Raw genomic sequence first — 22,029 nt, 5'->3', positions numbered from 1 at the left:
GCGGATTCACCATACTCCTGGTGTGCCAACAGCACAATCTTGTGTGTGAATGATGACTGAGCACAATCTTGTGTGAACAATGACTCAGTACAATGTTGGCACGAGGACTTAGCTCCCTGCTGATGTGATGACTCAGCATAACCTTGGGTGACGCTCATTCATCTTGCTGCTGGTATGATGACTTAGCAGTCTTGCATGATGATGATTCAGCACACTGCTAGGCAGAGGGGGATCTTCTGTGGCTTCCAAACTCACTGAGAATCAGGGTCACACTCCTGTAGTGGCCTGTGAGGTCCCCACGACCTGACCCTCTGGCCCCTCTCCTACTGCTCCCTTTTACTTACTCCCCAGACACATGGTGGCCTCAAGGCCTCTGTGCTTGCAACCCCTTCCCGAGCCTCCTGTGCAGGTGCCCCTTGGCTCACTCCACACTTCCTCCAGGTCTGCGCCAGGGCACCCCCTGCCTGGTGGGCTATCCGGGCCCCCCATTGCCTTTGCAGAAAAAGTGCCCACCTGGGCCACTCACTGGTACTTGGAGGGCCTCCTAACCCTGCACTACCACCCCCAGGCTGGTATGCCTGCTACTTGAGCTGCTATTGCTTATCTGGCTTAGCCTCCACTGCCCAGTAAGCTCCATAGGACAAGCGCCTGGTTACTTATGGCTAGACAAACAGCCAGGGCTCTGCACAGGTTGCTGCAGGAATAAACAGGGGGCCTCGCTGAGCATAGCTGGGATTATCAGGCCTCCAGGAGCTTAGGGGGCATGGGTGTGACTGCTGGGGACAGCAGGGGAGTGGAGCCAGCAGGCTGCCGGCTCCTTCTGCAGGACCTGGGATTGTTGAACCAGTCTTTCCCCGCCACCCACTGCTGACCTCTGGCCACGGAGGGGTGAGGCCAAAGTGACAGGGAAGTCACAGAACTAGAGGGGCAGCAGGGCACAGCGATGGAGGGGCGGCATCGGGACGACACTGGAGCCTGGGATCAGCATGGCACTAGTAGCTGCCATGGTGCATTTGGGACAAACAGTCCTGGAATGGGGGCCTGGGGATTCCATGCCTCAGCTGATCTCCCAGAGAACCCACGGGGCTGGTGAGCAGCGAGGCTGGGCTGGGGCGACTCCCGTGGGGGGTCAGGGGTTGGGTGGCTCTCATGGGAGGTTGGGATCACTGGGAGGGAGCTTGGGGCAGGTCACTCACATATGAAAGGTTTGGGGCTGGGCTGGGTGACTCCCATTGGGAGGCTGTGGGGGAGGAAGGTTGGGGCTGGGTGGGTCACTCCTGGGGGGGCAGGGTCACTGCCGTTGGGGTTGGAGTCACTCTGGGTAGGGGCGCCTATGGGAAGTGGGCTAATTTCCAGGGGGCAGGGTCACTGCTGAGGGGGTGGGTCCCTCCCGGTGGGTCCCTCCCAGGGGGCGGGGACTCACATATGAAGGGCTTGACGGTGCTGTGAATGTGCTTGTGCTGCTTCAGCCCCGAGGAGGTGGCGAAGGTCTTCCCGCAGTCGGGACAGGCGTGCGCCCGGGCGCCCACGTGCTGGGAGCGGATGTGCCTTTGCAGGTTGCTGGGGTCCGTGAACACCTGGGGGCAGATGCTGTCACTCAGCCCCAGTCCCTGGGGGTGCGGGGCCACATCCCAGTGTGCGTTTCCCCAGGACAGGGTCCTGGGCAACTTGGGGTTGCCCACCCACTCCACGCAGGCCCCTGCATGTGCATGGGAGGGGTGGGGAGGTGGGGTGTGGCCGGCACGCACTTTACCTTCACGCAGTTTTCACATTCGAAGCGCTTGCCACTGTCGTGGGACATCTGGTGGCGGATGAGGTTGGACTTCCAGTTGAAGGCTTTGGGACACTGGTCGCACTTGTACTCCCGCTCCTCTGTGTGGACGACCATGTGCTGCTCCAGGCTGCGTACAGCGGACAGGGGTCACCGTGGGGGCCCCAGCTCTGCCCAGACTGGAGAGCCCTCACGCAGCAGCCCCGTGGCACCCCCACACCGTGCACAGAGCAGAGCGTGTCCAGGCAACGTGTCCGCCCCCTCCTCTCCGCACAGGGCAATGGCATGGAAGGGTGGAGACTGCTCCCCCATCAGATGACCCTCATCCAGGACCATCCCCAGGCATCCAGGGGCAGGGTGGGACCCCCACTCACACTTCTTGGCTGCCCTTGAAGGCAGTGCTAACCAGGAAGCTAACTTTAGGACCAAGGAAAAAGGGGTCCAGAAGCTTGCAACATTACCACAAACCCCAGAGCGGCAGTGAGGCGCACAAGCACCCTGAGTGGTCTCAGAAGTGCTCACTGGCCAAGTCAGGCTGCAGCCTGCCTGTCACACCCACGCCGATAGGTAGGCTGGGGCTGAGCAAGTGGGTCTCACATGAGCTGCGGAAGGTGGAGGAAGCCCAGCTGCTGGGCAGGGGCGGCTGTGGCAGCTCCTGATCCCCTGCTCTCAGGGGACATCCTGTGCCTCCTGTCCCAGGTATACCGTTAATCTTCATGAGCAAAGCAGCAATATATCACGGCCCGTTAATTACGGGGCCCAGCCGTCCATTTAGATCAGAAACGCTTGGTTCTTGAGCACCAGCAGATTGTATCTTTTTCCCTGTTTTTAATTGTGATTTATGTGTTTATGTAAAGAAAACACAGACCCTCTTGAGCAGCGCTTAGCACCAAGGGCCTCAGTTGGGATTCACCCAGTGGCTTGTTTTCTCCGTCATCTGTTCAGGGTGGAGGGTTTCCCATCTCCGGGAGGCCACAGTGGGGTCAGTGTTCAATTCCCTGCCATCCCACAGCCAGTTAGGGGCCCGATGGGGCCGTACTCCTTTGCAAGGCTGTACCGGGGGAAATTCCTGAAGGCAGGAGACGGGGCCCACGTTGGACAAGTCTTCCTGGCTTCCTGAGCACCGGGACTGCATGTCCTGGCTCTCCCTCCACAGCTGAGGGGTTCCCAGGGGCCTGCAGCACCTAGGTCCTGACTCCCGCCTGCCTTGGGGCAGGGGAGGGGGACCTCAGCCTGGTGCTCTGTGCCCACGTCTGTGAAGTCTCCCGGGACAGGAGGCGCTGCCCAAGAGGAGCAGAGGTTGGAGCCTGGGCTGTGGGGCTAAGGGGACCCCCGGGAAGCCCCGTCCCATCCCTGTCCTCTTCTGAGAGAGACCCGTGCACATGTCAAGAGGGGCAGGCTGTGCTATGGCTCCCTGGGCAGTGGGGTGCAGCCATGCCCCCGTCCTGGGCTTGGACCTTCCTACCAAAGCAGCCCTGTGGCTTGGCCCCTGCATGCCTTGGGGTCTGGCCTGTGCTTCATGACTTCCTGCTGGACTCTCTGCACAATTCAGCCCTGAATGTGCAGAGTGGCAGGGCCAGTGGTGCCTTAGCTGGGCAAGTTAGGGATCTTCCAGGGCTGGGGGCTTGACCAGGGTCCAGCCGGCACGGTCAGAGCCGGGAGCACCTGTGGCCTCCAGCCACCAGCTCATGGCCTGCTCTGTCCCCAGTGCTGGATGAGCAGGTGGGGTATCTACCCCCAAGATGTGCCACACTGGAGGGAACCCTTGTCTCATTGTGGACAAGGCTGAGGGACAAGGGCTGACCTCTGCCCTTCTCAGGGCTCCTTCTGTGCTCCCAGGGCCAAATGACCCTGCTGTCCCTGACTGGCTGTGGGGGTGTTGGGGAGCATCCACTGGGGGGCGGAGTGGCACCTGTACTGTTGGGGAGCATCTGTGGGGGGGGCACACCCGTACTGCTGGGAGGCATCTGCTGGGGGGCACCTGTACTGGTGCGGAGCACCCACTGGGGTGGGACGCACCTGTACTTGTTGGGGAACATCCGCTCGCAGTCCTTGCACTCATGAGCCTGCCCGTCACTGCTCCCGCGGCCCAGGCCCTCTGCCTTGAGCTCTGCACCCAGGCCTTCATAGAGCACGGCCCCCACCGAGCTGCACGTGTACTTCTTGTGGCGTCGTAGGTCCAGCTTGGACTGGAAGAGCTCGTCACACACATCACAGCGGAACGTGGGCTCCTCTGCAAGAGAGAGAGGCAGGAGGTGGGCCGGCCAGCCAGCGAGGCCCAAGGGGCACAGGGAGCCCGTGGGGCCTGCCTCCCGTGCAGGCTGTTCCGGCCCTTGCTTCCTTCCTGCCCTCATCCTGGACCGAGAAGTGGCTGCCCTGGGGACCTGGAGACCACAGGGACCGTGTGTCTGCATCATGAGAAACACTGGGCCCCTCCCCATGTCTCAGGAGGCCACCGTGGGCTGGAGCAGGCCCTGTGCTCGGAAGCAGAGAAGGAAGCCAGGCCAAGTGCTTTGTTTATGAATTAGGAGAAAAAAGACGACAGAGCTCTAATGGGTATCATAAATTACTGTCGTCAAGGTCAAACAAATTAAAAGGGGGGGATAGCTATTATTAAGTTTACGAGGCAGTATCCTGGCTACTGCGCCAAGCCCAACAATCAGCTCGGGGCTGCAGATTTCCTGGGGGGGGCCACCTCTGGGCCCATCCTCCGCCACCCCCAACCCAGGGTTGCTTGACAGCAGCTTTTCCCCACAGTGGGTGTTTCCCCTCCCACCTGAGGAGGGCCCTGTGCCCCCACCAGGTCTGGAGAGAACGCCTGCACTCAAGCTCTGCACAAATTAATTAAAAGCTGTGTGTATGCTTGTGAGGAAATGTGTAAGCACACGTGTGCTTCTTATGCATGGGTGTGCAGCTGTGTGCACGTGTGCATAAGTGTGAATATTTGAGCATGTCTGTGTTCATGCCTGTGCGTTTCTGTTTTCTGTGTGAATGTGTAGGCTTTTTGTGCATCTACACTCATATTTGTGTTGTTGCACGAGAGTGTACACATGTGATTATGTGATTGCGTACCAAAATTTGTGTGCAAGTGTGTCTGGGTGTTTGGCCTCGTGTGCACTTTCTTTGCCTGTGTGCTTCTATGCACATGTGTATTTATGAGCTGCATGCATGTATGCACGTGTATATGCATTTTAAGCACATGTTTATGTGCACAGTTGACTGTTTTATGTGATGAGCGTGCATGTTTGTGTGTCGAATGCACACACATTTGTGAATACACATACATTTGTGTGTGAATATGCACTTGTGTGTCTAGATGTGTTCAGTTGTGCAAATATATGTGCATATATGTGTATGTTTTGTGATTTGTGTGCATGTATCAGTGTTTGTGGACAGGCATTTGTGTGCAAGAGTGAATGTACTTGAATGTGTGTGTGCGTGTGTATCTGTGCCCCTGTGTGCATGTGTGAACGTGTGTAAGAGTGTATTTCCCCTGGTCTCGGCATCGAGCAGAGTTTAAGAGCCTTGGTCTGAATGCCGACTTACAGGGCCTGACCCTAAGGGGTGCGGAGGCTAAGGAGGCAGGGGAGGGGGTCCTGTAGAAGGGGGCTGCCTCCTGCCCCCGCCTCCCGTTGGCAAGACCCCCGTCAACACCCCAGAGTGGTCAGGACAGGGAGAGCAGCTTTTCAGGGTGGGTTTGGGGGAGGGCTGGGGAGAAGGAGGACCTGCTCTTCATGACCGGAAGCTTCTCTGAGCCTCAGGGCGGAGCACTGTTCCCGGGGTCTGGCCACACTTGGTGTCCCCACTGGTGGGCACCCCGAGCCCATTCCCCAGAGCCCAGGGGGAGACTCTGAGGGAGCTGGGTTAGATGCCCCTGGGCAGTGGATGGCGCTCTGGACACACTAATGTGACTTTTGTTCACACTGTTTCGTGGAGGCAGATATCTGGGTGACAGGGGATGGTCTGCCGGGCCAAGGGGAGCCCTGGGGACGTGTGTGTTTGGGACAGGCCAGGCAGGCCGCAGTGCTGGTCAGACATCCTGGCCTGCTACTGACATGAGCCTGCTGTCAGGAAAGCGCTTGTTCAGAGGAAAACAAGAATGGGAACAAGCAGCCCTGCTCCGAGTCTGGGAGTCAAGTTACAATCCCCAGCCCTGAGAGAGTGGGTACAGGGCCTCTGCCTGGGCCTCTGGGGCTGGGAAGGCTCTGCCCCGAACGTCCTCTGGGAGGGCCGCCCCCAGAGCTTGCCCCTGACACTTGCGGAGCTACAGAATGACTGGAAGGAGGTGAGGAGGTCAGTCTGTCCACACAGACCCCAGCAGCCAGGGACGCAGCAGGGCACTGTGCCACAGAGCTACAGCAAATGCTGCGAACACAGACGCCTGCTGGGTGCTGGCGTTCCTGCCATGGCTGGAGCCCCTGGCAGAGGGCACAGGAGTGGGCCCCATGGCCTATGGCTGCCTGGACAGCGAAGTCAGAGAGGATTCTGAAACAAAACCCACTGGGCCAGGCTGGTCCTCTGGAGCTGGGGTGGAACCCCAAACAGGATTCGTGGGGTGGGGCTGGGGGAGGTGGGCCAGGGCGATGCACATCACAGAACAATCACTCCGCCAGCCACCATGGTGCTGTCCTTGAAATGGAGCTCGAGCATGCAAACCCTTTCCGAGAAAGATGTCTACTGTGAACATACTGTGAAAAACGGAGCTGACATCCGAGGGCCGGGGAGCCTCCACGGGGCAGGCACCGACCTAAGAGCTTTACGATATCCATGCATCTAAGGCTTGCATCGCTCCACATGATCCCAGGGGGGGACTACTTAAATGCCTGCTTTATAAGGGGTAAACTGAGACCAGGAGAGACTGAAAAACTGGCCCAGGGTACCCAGAGAAGACGTGGTAGGGCTGTGTCACAGAGCCTGTGTCTGCTTGGTGCCCAGGAAGCAGGGCGGCAGAATTCCGGCTTCCCATTGGGGTAGCCCCCATGCGCTGGGGCATGCGAGTTTGGGAAATACTGTCACTCTTCTGCAGGCCTTCCTTGTTTTTAGAAATGTGGGTTTCCTTTACATCTGAGTACCAAGAACACCATTTTAGAACGGAGCCGGATGCACAGACCCCACAAAACTGCTCTTGTGGGTTTATTCTGACTTCCTGGGCAGGAATGAGGCTGCGATGGAGCCCTCCCACCAGCAGCACGATCGATTGAGTGAGAAATGCCAGCATGTATGTTACTCTTTCTGGACCTGACTAGGAACAATCACAGAAGCTAAAATTTGAAAACAAAGATAAGAAGAAATACCAGCCCCACCCATCCATAACACTGACCAACTTATTTTTTCAGTTTTGATCTAGAATTTGGATTTAAAATGAAAATTCAGCCTGATTCTCCCCCTGAGAGCATTTTGGGGTGCCCTGGAGGGGTGGAACCAGATGTGGAGATGAATGCCCTCCACCTTTGCGCCCCATCCTATGACAGTCCCAGGTTTGCCCTGGTCGAAGGACAGAGCTGTGGACGGGACACGTTTACGAGCCGCCCCTCCGTGCAGCGGTGTGGACAGGCGTCCCGGCTGACTTGCACACAGGTAAGGCTGGCCTTGCAGACACACCTGGGGCGAGCTGGATGGGGGCAGGAAAGATGTGCCCAGCCCACACGGTTTCCATTTCCCAACATCAGCATTCCATTTTAAAGAAATATTAAAAGAGTATGTTATATTCTGGTTATATTATGTTACATTGTATTGATTATGTTTTGTTTTATTAAGTTTTGTTTTATTTTCATCTGTCTATCTCATATGCTTTATACATAATACAATGCATCCTCTTGACCTTTTTGGAGAGGGGGAAAAGTTAATAATTTTGAGCCTTTCACAAAAGAAAAGCGTATTTGAATGGAAACAATTTTCTTTATTTTTCTCTCAAGAGCAAGAAGTTCTCCTGAAAGAGAAATCTTTCCCCCTCTCCATTGAAAGAGTAAAAACAAAATAACAAGTCGCTGGAACTGATGAATCTGAAAGTGGCTTTCCTCTGCTCTGAATCACTCCTAGCAGAATGGGAACTGCATTTCTTTGCAAAGCTGCAGTTTTGAAAGCGTTTCCAGTCCTGGACCAGCAGGACTGGGGCTGTTTGCCCCGTGAGTCGGTGAGCCGGAGCCTCTGCTTCTTCTGCGATGCCTGAACGTGTCTGCGCCAAAACCCGCTGCACCCCCAACAAGAACGCACAAAAATTGTGATTCAAAGCTGAACTCTCTTCATCTAAATTGGGTGAGGGTACGCAGGGGCCATGGCTGGGGGAGAAACTATCTTCTACCCAAAACTAAACTAAACCAGCACCGTGGCAGCCGGATGTCTTGTTTGTGAAATCTGCGCCCCGCTTGTCTATCTGAAGTTCCTTCAGCAACTTTTCATGGCGGAGCAGGAACGTAACAGAAAAATAAATCGGCACCTAATGGCTTCACAGAGCCGAGGGGGACACAATTATGTAGCATCTACATGCTAATCTAGCAGACAGGAGGCTCAAAAGCGCTCGAGAGCCCACTCCAAATTCCTGCCGTGATAAGGGGCCGCTGCATTTAGCTGGGGCTGGGATAAAAGATTTTTTATGATAATTATCTTAGTGAGGAACATTTTTGCATTTTTCTTTCTGTGCGATTCAGAGTTTAACTGGGGAGGGAGGTGGCTGTTGGGAGGCAAAGGCGTGATCTTGACAGCAAAGAGTATGAGAAGTCAAATATTTGATGTGTGCAAAGAACTTAGCCCACAAATGTTTGATGAATGATGAGGAAAATGTGGACCCAGGTTATTTAAGATCAGGATTTAGAGGGGCAAGTACAAATCAAGGTTTTTAAGAACTTCTGAAAGAAAGAAATTTCATTATACAAATGAAATCCCACAGTCAAGTACTCTCCTTGAGCTCAATGGGTTTACCTTTCAGAGCTCCCTTCTGTTGTCTGAGATTCATAGGTCTTTACAACAATTATTTTAAGGAAAATGAGACCATCCCCCTGCTACCCAGCTTTCAGCCATTGATTTTGCTTTTCTCCACAGCCTAATTAAAACCAAACTTTAGAGGAGAGTAAGGCTAGGATCCAGCTCATAAAATTGTCCTTCTGTGGTGATTTCTTTTGGAACAACCCAGGAGGACCCTAATTGCTGGGCCATGCTCAGGGATAGAAAGGGTAAATTAAGGCAAGATCCCGGTCTGCTTTCCGGCCCAGCCAATGCCACGCCTGTGTCGTAACAGTAGAACGGTTCCTTAGAGAAATGTGCAATTAGTGGCATTAATCATGAAGCCTTGGTGTGTCTGGAGGGGAGAAAAGAAAGACAGGAAGGGAAAACCAGCCTCCCCGCCACCCCCTTCTCTAGCACGAAGAGAGCCATCAGCTCCAGAGACGGCTCGACAGGGAGGCTACTTCTCTGTTCACCCGCGGGTCTCAGAAGGGAGACGCCGCTGCTCACCAGCAGCGCTCTGGGAGTTAACGGACCAACTTTTCCTGTGACTTAAAAACGGTTCCCGAATCCCAAGGTGAACGGGCACATTGCTTCCCCACGTGGATGAAGGGAAGTAGATGTGTACTTCAGACAGCCTAGCCTATCTGAGGTTGGAACTTTCTCAAACATCCTCTGAGATGAGCTTGGTGTGGATGCGTGAGGAACGGAAGTGTGCCTACCGGACAAGTACCGGCTGATGAGTCGGGGGGCAGGGACGTCCGAGCGTGCTTCGCCATCCTAATGGGGGAGCTTCGGTGCTGTCCATCCTGCTGAGAGACCCCCCGGGGCCCTGCATTTCCCTCTCCAAATCCATCTTCCCTCAACATCTCTCTTGGAAGCTTTGCTTGTAAACACAGATGGACGTTACTTCCGAAGACATATATGCTGTCACTGCCCTCTTTTAAATGAGACTGAAACTTCTCCACGGCACAGAGCTCTGGAAGGTGAATGTTTCCAAGCTACAAAACTGGTTTGCTTGTTTAAGTACTGGGGAGAGCAAACGGCGCTGTGCTGATATAGTAGTATTAATTAATAATAATACAGTTAAATAAAGTCTCCCAGGACTCTACCATCTGCAAAGACATAACTCAACAGGACGCTTGTTCACCCATTCTGTCTGAAGTCTATCTTGAGTTCAGCGTGCAGCTTATGTAACTAGAGGAAGGAGCAGGGAGGGCTGAGTTGAGAAGCCATGAACAGGGCACTGGTCCTGCCGGCCGGGGGTCCGAGCAGCGGGCCGTGACAGCAGATCAGGGATGCTCGGCCCCTGTCACACAGCATGAAGTGGCGGGGGGCCTCTGCTCCTGCCAGGTGGGGGCTTACCATCCAGACTGGGGGGCACTGTCCCCAGGGAGTAGGCGCCTTCCTTCACATGCACCAGAAGCTCTTCTCCCGGCTCAATGTCCTTGATGACTTTATAATAAATCTAGGATGGAGAAACCAGAGAGAAGGGGTGAGCGTGGGGGGTCCTGGCTGCTTTGAGAGCCCTCTGTGTGCACCCAGCCCGCAGGCTGCTGATGCTGCTTGTCGGGGAGCCTGGCCTGCTGGCCACATGACCTATCTTCTAATTGCTGCTAAGAGGTTCCCCTCTGAAACTTTGCAGAATATGCTCAAAAGGACCAGTGTCCCTCTTTAATTTGTCTTATCCAGTTTTGGGATATGATAAAGGGGACACAAAGCATTAGCCCCAAATTTCCCATGCAAGGCATGTCCTGGTGTTAAATATCAGGAAGGAGGGCCCTTTTCATCAGGAGTGGGGCCTACATTGATTCTGGGGTTCCTTTTGTCAATGTGTATGTAAGACACCCTTTGCTGCTCTGGGGGGTGGGGGATTGGGGTCTAGATGGAGCTGAGAGTGAATCTGGATGTTTATGAAGGTGGCCTTGGACTCAGACAAAGTTCCCACGGGCCAGGACACAAGGCTGCGAGTCTCATCCATGAGGGGAGGAGGGGGCTGCAGCGGCCATCGGGGGACACCCCTGAAGACGGGGAGGCTCAGGGTAGTTGTGCAGCCTGGGGCGGCTCTGAGGTCTGAGGGGGTGAATTCAGAATGTCCAGCTGATGCCCCACACAGCCTTAAATACTCCGTAGTTCACCAGTGTGTCCTCTTAAAAAGGACCCTCTACGTTGGAGGTGCTGGCCAAGATTAAGAAAACTAGCAACTCAGAAGGGTGACACAGCAGGGGCCCTCTGGGGTGGTGCCCAGTGATCAGGGTCCACAGGCTTAGGTGACCGTTGGGGAGAACTGGGGCCCTCCTTCCTTTGCTAGACTCTGCCTGGGAACCCCTGCCCTCTCCAGGGACCAGGTCCTCTGGGCGGGGGTGCCCGCTCCTCATGTGAGCAGGGCTGACACCAGAGGGTCCTGACCTTAAATCCGGAGATGCCAGACAGGGGGTTATTTCTTTCAGGCAAACCCACTGCCTACCACCCTACACGTGGGGTTGGGTCTCTATTCAGTGAACAGCAACCAAGAGACTTCCAGAGCCCGAAGGCCTGCACCCCGACCGGGTGGGGGGTCCAGAGACCTGAGACAGACCACCAGGTCCAGAGGCCCCAGAGCTCAGGCTTCACCAGGCGGTTCCCACCTGGAGGTCCCCAGGGAGGACCTGGCAGTTAGGGGCCAGGCCAGGCTTCCCAGCAGCAGCTGGACATGGTCCGGGCAGGTGTCTGCCCAGTTCCCCGGCCCTCTCCCCCGCCTCCCGCCTTGGGAAACATCTGGGAGGCTGAGCTTCCTGACCACTTGTGGGGCCCCGTCCCCTTATCCACAGGCCGTGGCCAGGAAGAACCCCACAACACGCTGGGGAACCTGAGGACACCCAGAGCCACGCTGGGTCCCCAGTGCGCCCTGGAGTCACATTCCCCGCCCCCTGGGGCTGCAGAGCTGCGTTGGAGGCCGTGTGCCCAGGCGCGCATCTCACTAACCGAACTCCCCTTTCCCTAGTGACCGAGTTGGCGATTATTGTCAGGGAGGTCTCCGAATAACCAGAATTTACAATGGAGGATAGAAACTGGACGTATTAAGTTCGGTAATCAAATCAATCCTTAAGATCCCAATTCAGTATCCTTTTACCTAAAAAATCACACAGTGGCTGCATAGCTTTTTTTTAAAAATCAGACAAGGCGCTGTATTTGAAGCCCAACCCAAAGGGCACAGGACGCTCCCACAAAGCGGCGACAAGCTTTGGGCACCCGGCAAGCGCACACGGCCTGCCCCTCCCGCGGGTCCTGGGAGGCCGCCGGCCACCCCCTCGCACCCCACGAGGCCCCCCGGCCTGCGGGCCCCCCACGCCCCCTCGGCGCTCCCGGGACGCCCCCCCCCCAAGACTCCGAGGGCCGCCGGACCCGTCGGGACCCCCGGGCGCACGCGAGGCCGCCGGACCCCCGCCCCTCCCCGGCTCCGCGGGCCGCCGGCCGCCTGGGGCCGCTCCCCGAGCCTCCGCGGGAGGGTCTAGCGCGCTCGGCGGGGGAAGCAGTTCCGAGCGCAGCCGACGCGCCCTCCCCGGCCGGGATCCGCGGCAGCGCCGCTGAGCGCCGGGCGGGGACGCGGCACAGGACACAGGGCGGCGGGCGGCAGCCGTGGCCGCCCGGACTTGGAGCCGCAAATGGAATCAATCGCTGTCAGTGCTAATGGCAGGGGTGTCCCGACCTGCCTCCCCCTACGGGAGGGGGCGGGGGGGCGCGGCGGTCCGCGCAAACGTTCCCGAACTCCAGGGGCATGGCGGACGGCGCCGGCAGAAAGCATGCGTTTTTAGGATCTGCTCCCAATGGCACACAGGCCTTACCAGCAGTCGTGCCCAGGGCCACGTTGAAGGTCTGCGGTTCCAGCACCTTCCCGGGACAAAGACCGGGGATCAGTGGGACTGCGGCTGGGCCGCCCTCTGCCTCGGGGGTGTTAGAAACGCATATTCACTGTAACCGTGCCCAGCAGCCGCTTAACAATTCCCAGGGTGGGTTTATAACCTTCCTGTCATCGTGTGCCGTCAGTGCATCGCGTTCAGACCCAAGGGCCACCTTAGCATCTGGAGAGCTGAGCCCTGAGCTTCCGGAAGGGGGGAGAGAGAGAAGCGCGTTCTTCCAAGGAGGAGACACCCCGGCCTCTGCCGCCGTTTCCCAGCTCAGCCCCAGGGAGGGAGGTAACAGGCGTTTAAGTGGCAGCAGGCGGGCACCAGCCTCCTGAACAGCTGCAGCCCCTGCCCTGTTCAGCCCCCTTTCAGCCCTTGGGGTGTGCAGCCCCGGCAGGACTGAGCTGGGATTTTCTCTCCGGTTTCAGGATCTGAGAGGGGAAAGCCGGGACAACAGCTGAGTTTACTAGTGCCAATAAATGTCTGCTCTAAACGGCTTTAAAAAATAACGAGGCCAAACACGTTAAGTCCTTGTTTCGACACTTCAGGTTCTCTTTGTGACGACAGTGACTTAACAGAATACAGACGAAGGACCCCAAACACAGGTCCTCGGAATCAGAACGGCATCCGGCGCAACCCTGCCTGTTTCCCCTCTTCGGACCCAAAAAGACAGCTCCTTGTAGGTAAATAGGGCCCTGGGACAAATAAATGGCCACGTTGTCAACAAAAGGCAGAGAGAGTGCCTGAGAAAAGTCGGATTCAGCACAGCCCGCGTTCGCTTAGACGGAGTCTGTTATGAAAATGAACATGCCCTGCACCCCCAGCAACACCCTTAAGACAAAGAAAGATTTCAAATTTACAACGGCTGTCCGTTTTAGGTGCTTTCTCTTTAGAACTCCTTGTTTTTTTTTGTTGTTTGTTTTTTTAATGCACCAAATCAATTCACAAAGATAGACACTATTTTTGAATAGGAAGGCTTAAGTTCCATGATTTTCCTTCCTCCTTCATCTGAGGATTTTAAAATTGAAATGTGAAAAACTCAATCCAAGTTACCCTGGTGGAAATGAGTGGGTAGCCTGCCAGGCAGTGCACTGAACACAGGCTGCAGCCACTGCTCTCCCCTCCCAGGAACAAACGGTTTTCTCAAAAACGCAAACGCGACCAAGAGAACTGGCTTAGCTTTCCTCTCTCTTAACCAGTTTGGGAGACTTAAAAGGAGCATTTGAGTAAAATAAGTGAAATCTCTTCCAGTGGGCTTATTTTAAAAAATCAATCTCTCTCCATCCTGTATTTCAGAATTCAATTGCGCTTGAATCTGTGAAGCCTCGTGGTGTGGTGTGCAAGGGGCTTTTCACAGGAGAAGCACACAGCCAGGGGAATTTGAATTCCTCCAAGGGCTGTTGCTGAAAAGCAAATTAGCCTGGTGGCCGGGTCTTGCCTCCTGCCTGTCCTTCTGAGACAGGATGTTGGTACAAGGGTTATTTATCCCTGGACATTTTTGGTCTCTCGGGGATCCCTGAAAAAACTGGGTGCACCCCAGCGCTGCCTCATTGCCTCAAGGACTTTGGAAGTGTCACTGTGTATCTTTACTACTTGCTGTCGCCAAACTGAGGGGCATCTCTCTCTGGGAAAGGTTGTAGACACCAGCAGCCTGAGGCTGGCAGAGGAGTTGAGCCTTTGGAGTTTTCTAAACAACCTACGTGGTGCTCCAAGATCCCGCAGGGACGGCGTTTGGAGCTGCCGAGCATTTGGGCAGAGCGCTTTACTTCTCTCTGCTCTGTCTGTGCCTTCACTGTGAGAGCCTCCTCTGGTGGCCTGTGCTTCCGGAGCTGAGCAGGGGCGCGGGCTCAGGGGTGGCTTTGGCACCGCCACAGGCTCTGGGGACATGCAGACAATTCCCTCCTCTGGCTGAGCCGAGAAGGCTTGGAGCCCCTGGACTTGCCACGTTCCTTTCTTCCATGAGCGGCTGAAGCAACGGTGCCCAAATCTTTACATCTTGTTGCTATGTATTTTGTCACCTTCCCAGCAGCTCAAACATTAAAAAAAAAAAAAATTCTACACACTTAGCTTTTTCTTAGCCGTAGTTTGGACCTGGATATTATATGTCAGATGTGCACATACATAAAATATAAATTACTATTCACAGTGAAATTGTCCTCATCATTGTTAAATAGCTTTTTGTAATAAAGCATTCCATCTGATTAACAAGGGAAGGAATATGAATTCTGACAATTGATTATAGCTGGTACTGTGATAGTGTGGTTGAATTCATATTTTGTTCTTTGCCCAGAAGAGGGTCGGTTTGCTCTGAAGAGGGCATGTAAAATTCCACAGCTTTCTGACTCAAAACACATTTCCTATCTATTTTTAAGTCTTTTGTAAACTGGTTAAGAAATGCTAAAATGAATCCCCTGCCCTTCATTTTCAAAGGGAAAATTGTATCTAATTGTTTGGAAGCTGCCATTTAAGCTGGCCAATTCAGTTACAATTTCTACTTTAAAAATTCTGTGGGAATGAAAGCCAAGTCAGTAAGGAAGCGTCGCGGTGACCGAGCAGGGCAGGGCGGTGTAAGGTTCCAAGCCTGCTGCTCGCACACCCGACACACAGAGGGGTCCACGTGGGAGCAAGGGGAACGCTGTGGCCCGGAAGCACCAGGTTTTCATTAAACACAAGCGTTGGCTCTCATCGCTAGCACTGCGTGGTTATCAGTCAGCTAATCTGCTAATGAAATGCCTTTGTTTAACACACTCTGTGAAGGAGATTAGCCTTTGTCTGCTTCCACTTTGGGGAGACCCTGCCCTCCGCTTGGGCTGAGCCCCAGACTGTACCAGAGGAATGTGCAGGTGGGCGGGGTGCCCCGAGGCCCAGCCAGCCCTGGGGGTGCACTGGAGCCCCTGACTCTTGCTCCCCAACACGTGTGGGGGACCCCAGCCCCATGCCACACCATCCTCAGCCCCACTGGCCGTGGGACATCCCGCCGTGGTGCGTACGGCCCCTTCCTGCCTCCCGCCTCCGGCAGGCACTCTTATTTCCCAGCTCCTGGTTTCTTTCTTCCCATTAAAACGGATCCGGGAACAGACCGTGTCTGCGTCTCCCAAAACATTCCAACCGACTCCTCTGCTCACGATCGCAGAAAGAACCACCCGGGGGTGATCTGAGTGTCTCAAATTTTCCAAAAGGAAAGGCGGGAGTTGGCAAATGGTTGGGGGGTGGGGGACACGTCACCCTAAGTGAACCCAGCACCCCAGGCTTTCCTTTGCTTTCTGCCTGGGCTAAGCCTGGAGGTACATCAAAGCATCCCAGCTCCGTGGCTGTGACAGGACCACCCCCAAATATCCCAGAGAAAGACTCGGTCCCCCAGGCTGTCCGCTGGGGACATTCCAGCAGCCGGGCTTCCCCAAAGCCTGTGCTGCCCCAGGGCTGGCTGTGGGCGACGGGGCTGGGACACCGTGGCCTCCACTGCCCTGGGCTCCCCTAGCTGGGGCCACAGGACGACGACGGGTGGGAGCTGGAGGGGCAGGGCAGAGCGACAGGCAGGCTGGCTTTCCCCAGGGTTCCCCGGGCCAGGGAGCTCTTGGAGCCTCAGGGTGTCGAGAGGGGGTCTCTGGAGGCTAGAACCTGGAGCCGAGGCTGTGGACACTGCCCTGCATTCCACGGCTGTGGGGACGACACTGTCCATGGAGAAGCGGCCCAGCTCTCAGGGAGCCAGAGCCCGTGCTGCCCAGGGAGGTGGGGTGTCGGGGCCTCTGTGAGTGGCCCTCCCGCGGCCAGGAGGTGGCACATAGGAAGAGTCCCCCCGGGAGCCTTTCAGACACGGAAACTGCCAAGCCCTGGCCTCACTTCTTCTCACATCCGTCATCCCCTGCCCTCTGCCTCATGGGAGCACATGTGCCCACCTCTGTCTTTACCCAGGCAGTGGCCTGGGGTGTGCGGCTGGGAGGGCACATGGCCCGCGGTCCAGTAGGTTCAGGAAACACCAGGCCTGGCCACGCAGACAGAGCTGTACTTGCAGAGACCGCCTCGCCCAGAGCCTGAGCCCCACTAGCTGCGCTGACCCACGGGGGGAGTGGGGCTGCGCCTGCTCCCAGAGCCAGCAGGGACGCACAACCACGACGGGCTGACACCCCCAGCCTCTGACCTGTGGCTGATGTGGTCTCTCCAAAGGACACATGGTCCCCCTTCAGCCTGGTCATTTCATCTGGGAGCTGTGGCTTCTGGAACTTTCTCTTTAGGACCCTGAGACTCTCTCTTGCCTGTCATCTCTGTCCTATGAAAACTGGGGCTGAGGTCACATGTTTTGACCTTCAAGACGACATCAGAGCTTTTCTGGTTTACGTGACCTCCCTCTGGAATGCTGTCCGGCAAACCCCGACTATTTTATGGGTCTTAGGTCTCCAATCTGTCTTCCCTTCTATGTCTGTGCTGTGCTGGAGGTGGTGTATGTGTGAAGGCATGAGGGAGAGAAGGGAAATTGTTCACTTAAGTGTGTTTGTGTGTTTGTGTGTTTGTGTGTGTATGTGTGTGGGGCGGGGGTCATGGGGTTCCATAAGTAACAGGAAATCCCTGTAGAAACTCTAGGGCTTATGGAAATCTGAGAAACCCCATTAATATCGTGTAATGTTTCCTTCTCAAACAGAAGTCTGTCCTCAGAAATCTGTGTTTTATTATTACTGTTTCAGGGAAGTTTTTATTCCAGCTTCCACATAAAGGCAAGTTGCTTTGCAGTAATACACGTTTCCAGTGGCCAGGACTTGGGGATGGAAATACTTCCTGCTGAGGCCGTGTAGCCATCCCACTGAGAGAGAACAAGTCCATTTTGGGGAACCTGTCTAAAATACAGTTTGAAATGTATTATATCCCTTTCAAAAAGGTATTTTTAAAATTCACTTCATTCAACCAACAAATAACGAGAGTCCATGTATATCTAAGAGCTGTTTTTCATATTATTATGGTTTAAATTTTTTGTATTATTTTTCATAGGAAAACACATCCCACAAATTGCTTATTTTCCTATGATACCTGAAATGCAGAGACAAGATTTTAGGATGGGGAGCTGGTGCCTGACGACCTTCTCAGCCCCTCCGGAGCTCGGCCACCCAGCCTCCTCATGCCTCTTGTTGGCTTCTGCTATTGTGGAATTCTGGGGGCCACATCCACGCAGCTGATTAAGTTTGGAGGTGCGCCTTCAGAGGGAATGCTGGCGGGAACCTCAGCTACCCTATGACACCAGGAATCACCTCTGAGGCCCAGGAGTGCTCCAGGCAGAGGTTTATTGTTCTGTCCCTTGGTCCTGACAATGGAAGGAGTTTGCTGCAAAGCAGACAATTCCATTTGGACCTTATGTGGGGCTGAAATGAACGCTTCCCTGAAATATTAGTAACAAAACAAAGATGTTTGAAGACAGGCTGCCCTTTGAGAAGATTACACATCTGTTTGCTTTTTCAAAAGCTTGCCACATAAAGGTATCTACTGCTTAAGTGTGCGTCAATCACTCTATCAAACATCTATTTCTCAAATAAGTCATCTGGATCCTTCATTATTCTATTCCGTGTCTCAGAAAGCGCAGCCCTGGACCCAGCTCCATAGTGTTTGCTCTCCCACTGCCTCTCGGCTTCCAGACACACGGCCAGGGACACACGCTTTGCAGGGCAAGGGTGTCTCAGTGGCCATCACTTTAGTGCCTTATTCACCTTTTGCTTTCATTTGGAAGAAGGAAAAGGTTTTTTTTAAAACTTCTGTCCTAATTTTATGGTTATTCTTTTGCTTTACATCCTCAATGCATTTTGTAATCAAAAGAAAAAAGTTATTTTCAAAATACTAGGTTCTAACTAAATGCCACAGGCGTCAAGGCAGCAGAGGTGCATTCAAGCTTCCTGGTGCCTGGCACCAGCTTGCGTCCAGCGGGGGACTGCTTGGTCCAGGCTGAGCCCTAAGGCTGAGAAGCATACTGAGCAGATGAGGGGGGGCCGGCAGGCAGCTGGTGGGTCCTGGGGACCTCCCTGATGTGAGGTCTCTGAGTTTCTTAATGCAAAACTTTCTCTAAAGTCAAGAACCTCCAACAGCTTTTAATGGTTTGCACAGGCAATGTGAGAATGCACCCTTTGTTATGTGGTCTCCGAAAACATTTTCGAAAGCAATGGAATCCTTTTGGCAAATGAAATCTCATGTGTAACCCTAAGATGCCATAGGCAGATGCAAACTGCTGTGCTGGGAGGTGCTGGGCCCCCAGGCCCCCAGCGCTCTGGGAACATGGTGAAAACGTGGCCTGAGGGGCCTGGCTCTGGAGCATGCAGTCTCCTGGGGCCACTTGCAAGCTTGTTATTTAAGACATCACATAAGAGCTCCCAGCACTGGGGACACATTGCCTCCTTGGTTGAAAGAAACTTTACACGGCATCTTCTATCCTGGTCAGCTAAGGGGTCTGGATACCCACTAGAAGGACAAGAGCCAGCAATGCCTGCAGCCTGGGGTGGTACATGGAAAGCAAGGATCCATTGTGTTGAGTGGGGTCCTTGGTCTCCAGGGGCACTGGAAGCAGAAGTGAAGGTGTCCCTTGGCCCTGGTGGGGCCTGGGACTGAAGTCAGAGCCACACAGCTCAGGAAAAATATCAGTTGGCTCCCAGTGGGGCCAGGACTTTGTGCCAAACATGGCCAGTCCTTTGCAGGCGGGCCAGGCTGCTGTAGCAATTCTCAGGGGCTCTGGGCAGCTGGGGCTGTGCCTCGCCTTCCAATGGCCAGTGCTGACCCTTCTGGATAGTGTGGTTAAACAGAGCCATGTGGACATGGTTCTCCATTCCTCTCACATGGGGAGCCATTTGGGGAATGCAGAGCCCCCCCATTTCGGGTCCTGCCTGCTCTGGTGCCTTTTCTCCACGCAAACCGTCATCCTTCAGCTCTCAAGCCCTGGCAACCTTGGGCGAGGCCTACGGAAGGCTCCACTGGAGCACTCATGGGGTGTCGCTGAGCTCCCGGAAACTCAGCACCAGCCAAGCATCAGATAGCCGCCCCCCGGCAGGATGGGGCTTGGCAGAGGTCCTTGGCAGAGGCGCAGCTGACCCCTCACCTTGGCAGCCCCCATCTGTCTTGGTGCCAAAGCCCCAAGCCTGATGCTGAGCGCAGACGTCCCCCATGCACAAGCCCTGGACCTACCTGCTCGTTGATCTGACACATGGTGAGGTTCTGGTTGTCGCAGGAGCACGCCACACGGATGTACTTGAGCCAGCTGCCGGCCCCCGCCAAACTGGCATCCATGCAGAACTTCTCACTGCTCAGGTCTTCGGAGATCTGCCCAGGAAAGAAAACCAGGGTCAGAGGCAGCCTGTGTGCTTGAGACTACACACTCCAGATCAGCTCAAACAGGGACCAGCTGCACAGGCCAGAGAGGGAAGGCGATTTGGCACCTGGACATCACTGACCCTCCGGCAACCCTGCTGCCCACGCCCAGGAGCCTTGGGAGCCCCTTAGTGGAGGGGGGGCAGCTCTTCCTTTTCTCACCATGCAGATCACTGTCCTGGCCCAGCAGTAAAGGTGCCACCAGTACTGTGAAAACTCCCCAGCAGAGCTGTCCCACGTGTGAGAAAGCAGAGGCCACTGTGTCTATGAACAGAGCCCTCTGCTAGGGAGAGCTGGGCGCTCTGCTGGAGAAAAGCTTTCTTGAAGGTAAAGGTGTTGAGTGTGTGGCTGATAGGAGTCTGGGTGTGAGTGTGTGTGTGCACACATGTGCATGCATGTGTGTGTGCACCTGTGTGCGTTGTGCACGCTCAGGCCAGCATGCATATCACTCTGAAAGTAGAAAAACATTTAGTTTTCCCAAAAGTGGAAAGTCTCCATTTGACATGGGCAGGTTCAGAGGTTGCATGCAGGCTCCTGGCTGCTGATGGCCACCCGGTCTGCTGTCGCTTTCTGAATGCACCCCCACAGCAGCACTCAGGGGCTTCTCAGCATCTCTGAGCGGGTCGCTCATGGGAAGACCTGACTGATGTTCCTGCTGAGAGGGTCTCCCTAGACCAGCAGGACCCTGATATGCAGTCTCCCCTACCCCCTGCCCGCCCTGCTCAGTGTCTGCTTGGGGTTCTGAATCCAGAGCCACGGACCCAGCAGCATCTTGCACCAACTTCCTGGGCAGGCCAGCCCCGGCTCTGAGGGCGGGATGGAGGGAGGGGCTGATGCCGCCACCTCACTGAGGTCTGGAATAGGGAGGGTGTCCTGGTGCACAGGAATATTCTGGTGGTCGGGTATATCTAGGTGAGAAGGTGTGTCTGGGTGGGCAGGGTGTCAGAATGACCCAGTGAGGTCAGGGCAGGGACAGTGGCCCATCTCAGCAAGGACAGAGGAGGTTGACTAGGGAACCACAGCCTCTTTTCCCTGGAGGGTGTCCTGAGTATCCTGTTCTAAGCCGGAAGAACCTGGAAAGAGAAAGGGGCTGTCCCTGAGGCCTGGAGAGGCTCTTCTGGGAAGAGAATTGGGGTGCTTAGAAACAGTCTAGGTGGCCCCCGACATCTGCAGATGCTTTCTAATGGCCAAGGTCCTGCCTTGCCCCCAACAACAAGGAAATGGAGGTTATGGTAGGCAGCTTCTTTGCGGGGGATGCACAGGCACCACCCTACTCCAGCTGTACACCCCCTTGCGCCCTGAAGCCCTCCCAGAGCCCGTGGCAGCCCCTCCCATGCATGCCAAGTCTCCGGGCAAAGGCGGCCGGGCCAGGCTTTGTCAATGCCTCCAGAGGCTGACCTGGAGAGCAGCTGTGAGCTGGGGGGCCTCAGCTCTGAGAATTCCCCACTTGGGGGGCTTTAACCAAATGGGCCTAAACCTGAAAGAGACGTGAGAGACCAGGCTGGCCTGGGCAGGGTGGAGGCGGAAGGCAGCCGGGGTGTGGGGGACAGTGCGGCCGCACGGGAGTTCTGTGTCCCACCCTCCCAGCCCCCGGTGCTCCTGCCAAGACCCTCAGGGTACCCAGGGGCATGGCCCACTCTGTGCCGGCCTCCAGCTGTGGGGAGGGGGCGCAGGCCCACGTGGGAGAGCCCCTAGGCACTCTCACCTCTTGGGGGAACTCCTCTCACCTCCCCCTCCAACTGCAGGAAACCCACTGAACGAAACCTGTGGTTAGTGGCCTCAGCTTGGTGAGGCAGCCCACCACCTTCCTCTGCCACTGGGAGGAAGGGGGCTGACTGGCCAGGACCCGTGGACCCCCGCCCTACCCCGTGGGGACCGAGGCCTGTGGTCCCCACCCCAAGTCCCTGTGCAGGGGGAGCTGCCGGACTGGGTGGTGTCTGTCTCTGGGCCTGGGCCTGCCCTCTCTGCACATGCAGGTGCTTCTCTCTGCCCCCAGCCCCACCTGGAGCACAGTCTGGACTTAACTGCCCCATGAGCCAACATGCGAGGCTCTGTCCCCAACCCGCCTTCTCCTGGGGTCTAGGGGTTCCTTACCCTGACTTC

General features: G+C 55.6%; 1 protein-coding gene across 7 annotated transcripts in view; it reads right to left on the bottom strand.

Moving 5' to 3' along the window:
* Nucleotides 1-22,029, bottom strand: part of PRDM16 (PR/SET domain 16) — a 301,085-nt gene that overhangs the window by 25,497 nt on the left and 253,559 nt on the right. For 5 of the 7 annotated variants that reach the window (XM_037000156.2, XM_037000157.2, XM_037000155.2 and 2 more), the window contains exons 4-8: nt 19,744-19,878; nt 10,076-10,178; nt 3,791-4,004; nt 1,754-1,901; nt 1,424-1,577 (exon numbers count right to left, since the gene is read on the bottom strand). In XM_037000156.2, the coding sequence (XP_036856051.1) occupies nt 1,424-1,577; nt 1,754-1,901; nt 3,791-4,004; nt 10,076-10,178; nt 19,744-19,878 (754 nt within the window). Of the gene's footprint in view, nt 1-1,423; nt 1,578-1,753; nt 1,902-3,790; nt 4,005-10,075; nt 10,179-16,732; nt 16,805-19,743; nt 19,879-20,088; nt 20,597-22,029 lie in introns of those variants that run through there. The other 2 variants (XM_037000162.2, XM_037000164.2) reach the window with 2 other exon arrangements.

The sequence above is a fragment of the Manis javanica genome, chromosome 4 (genome assembly GCF_040802235.1).
Source record: "Manis javanica isolate MJ-LG chromosome 4, MJ_LKY, whole genome shotgun sequence".
In the NCBI taxonomy this organism is placed as follows: domain Eukaryota; kingdom Metazoa; phylum Chordata; class Mammalia; order Pholidota; family Manidae; genus Manis; species Manis javanica.
This window is presented reverse-complemented; position numbering and strand designations above follow the sequence as displayed.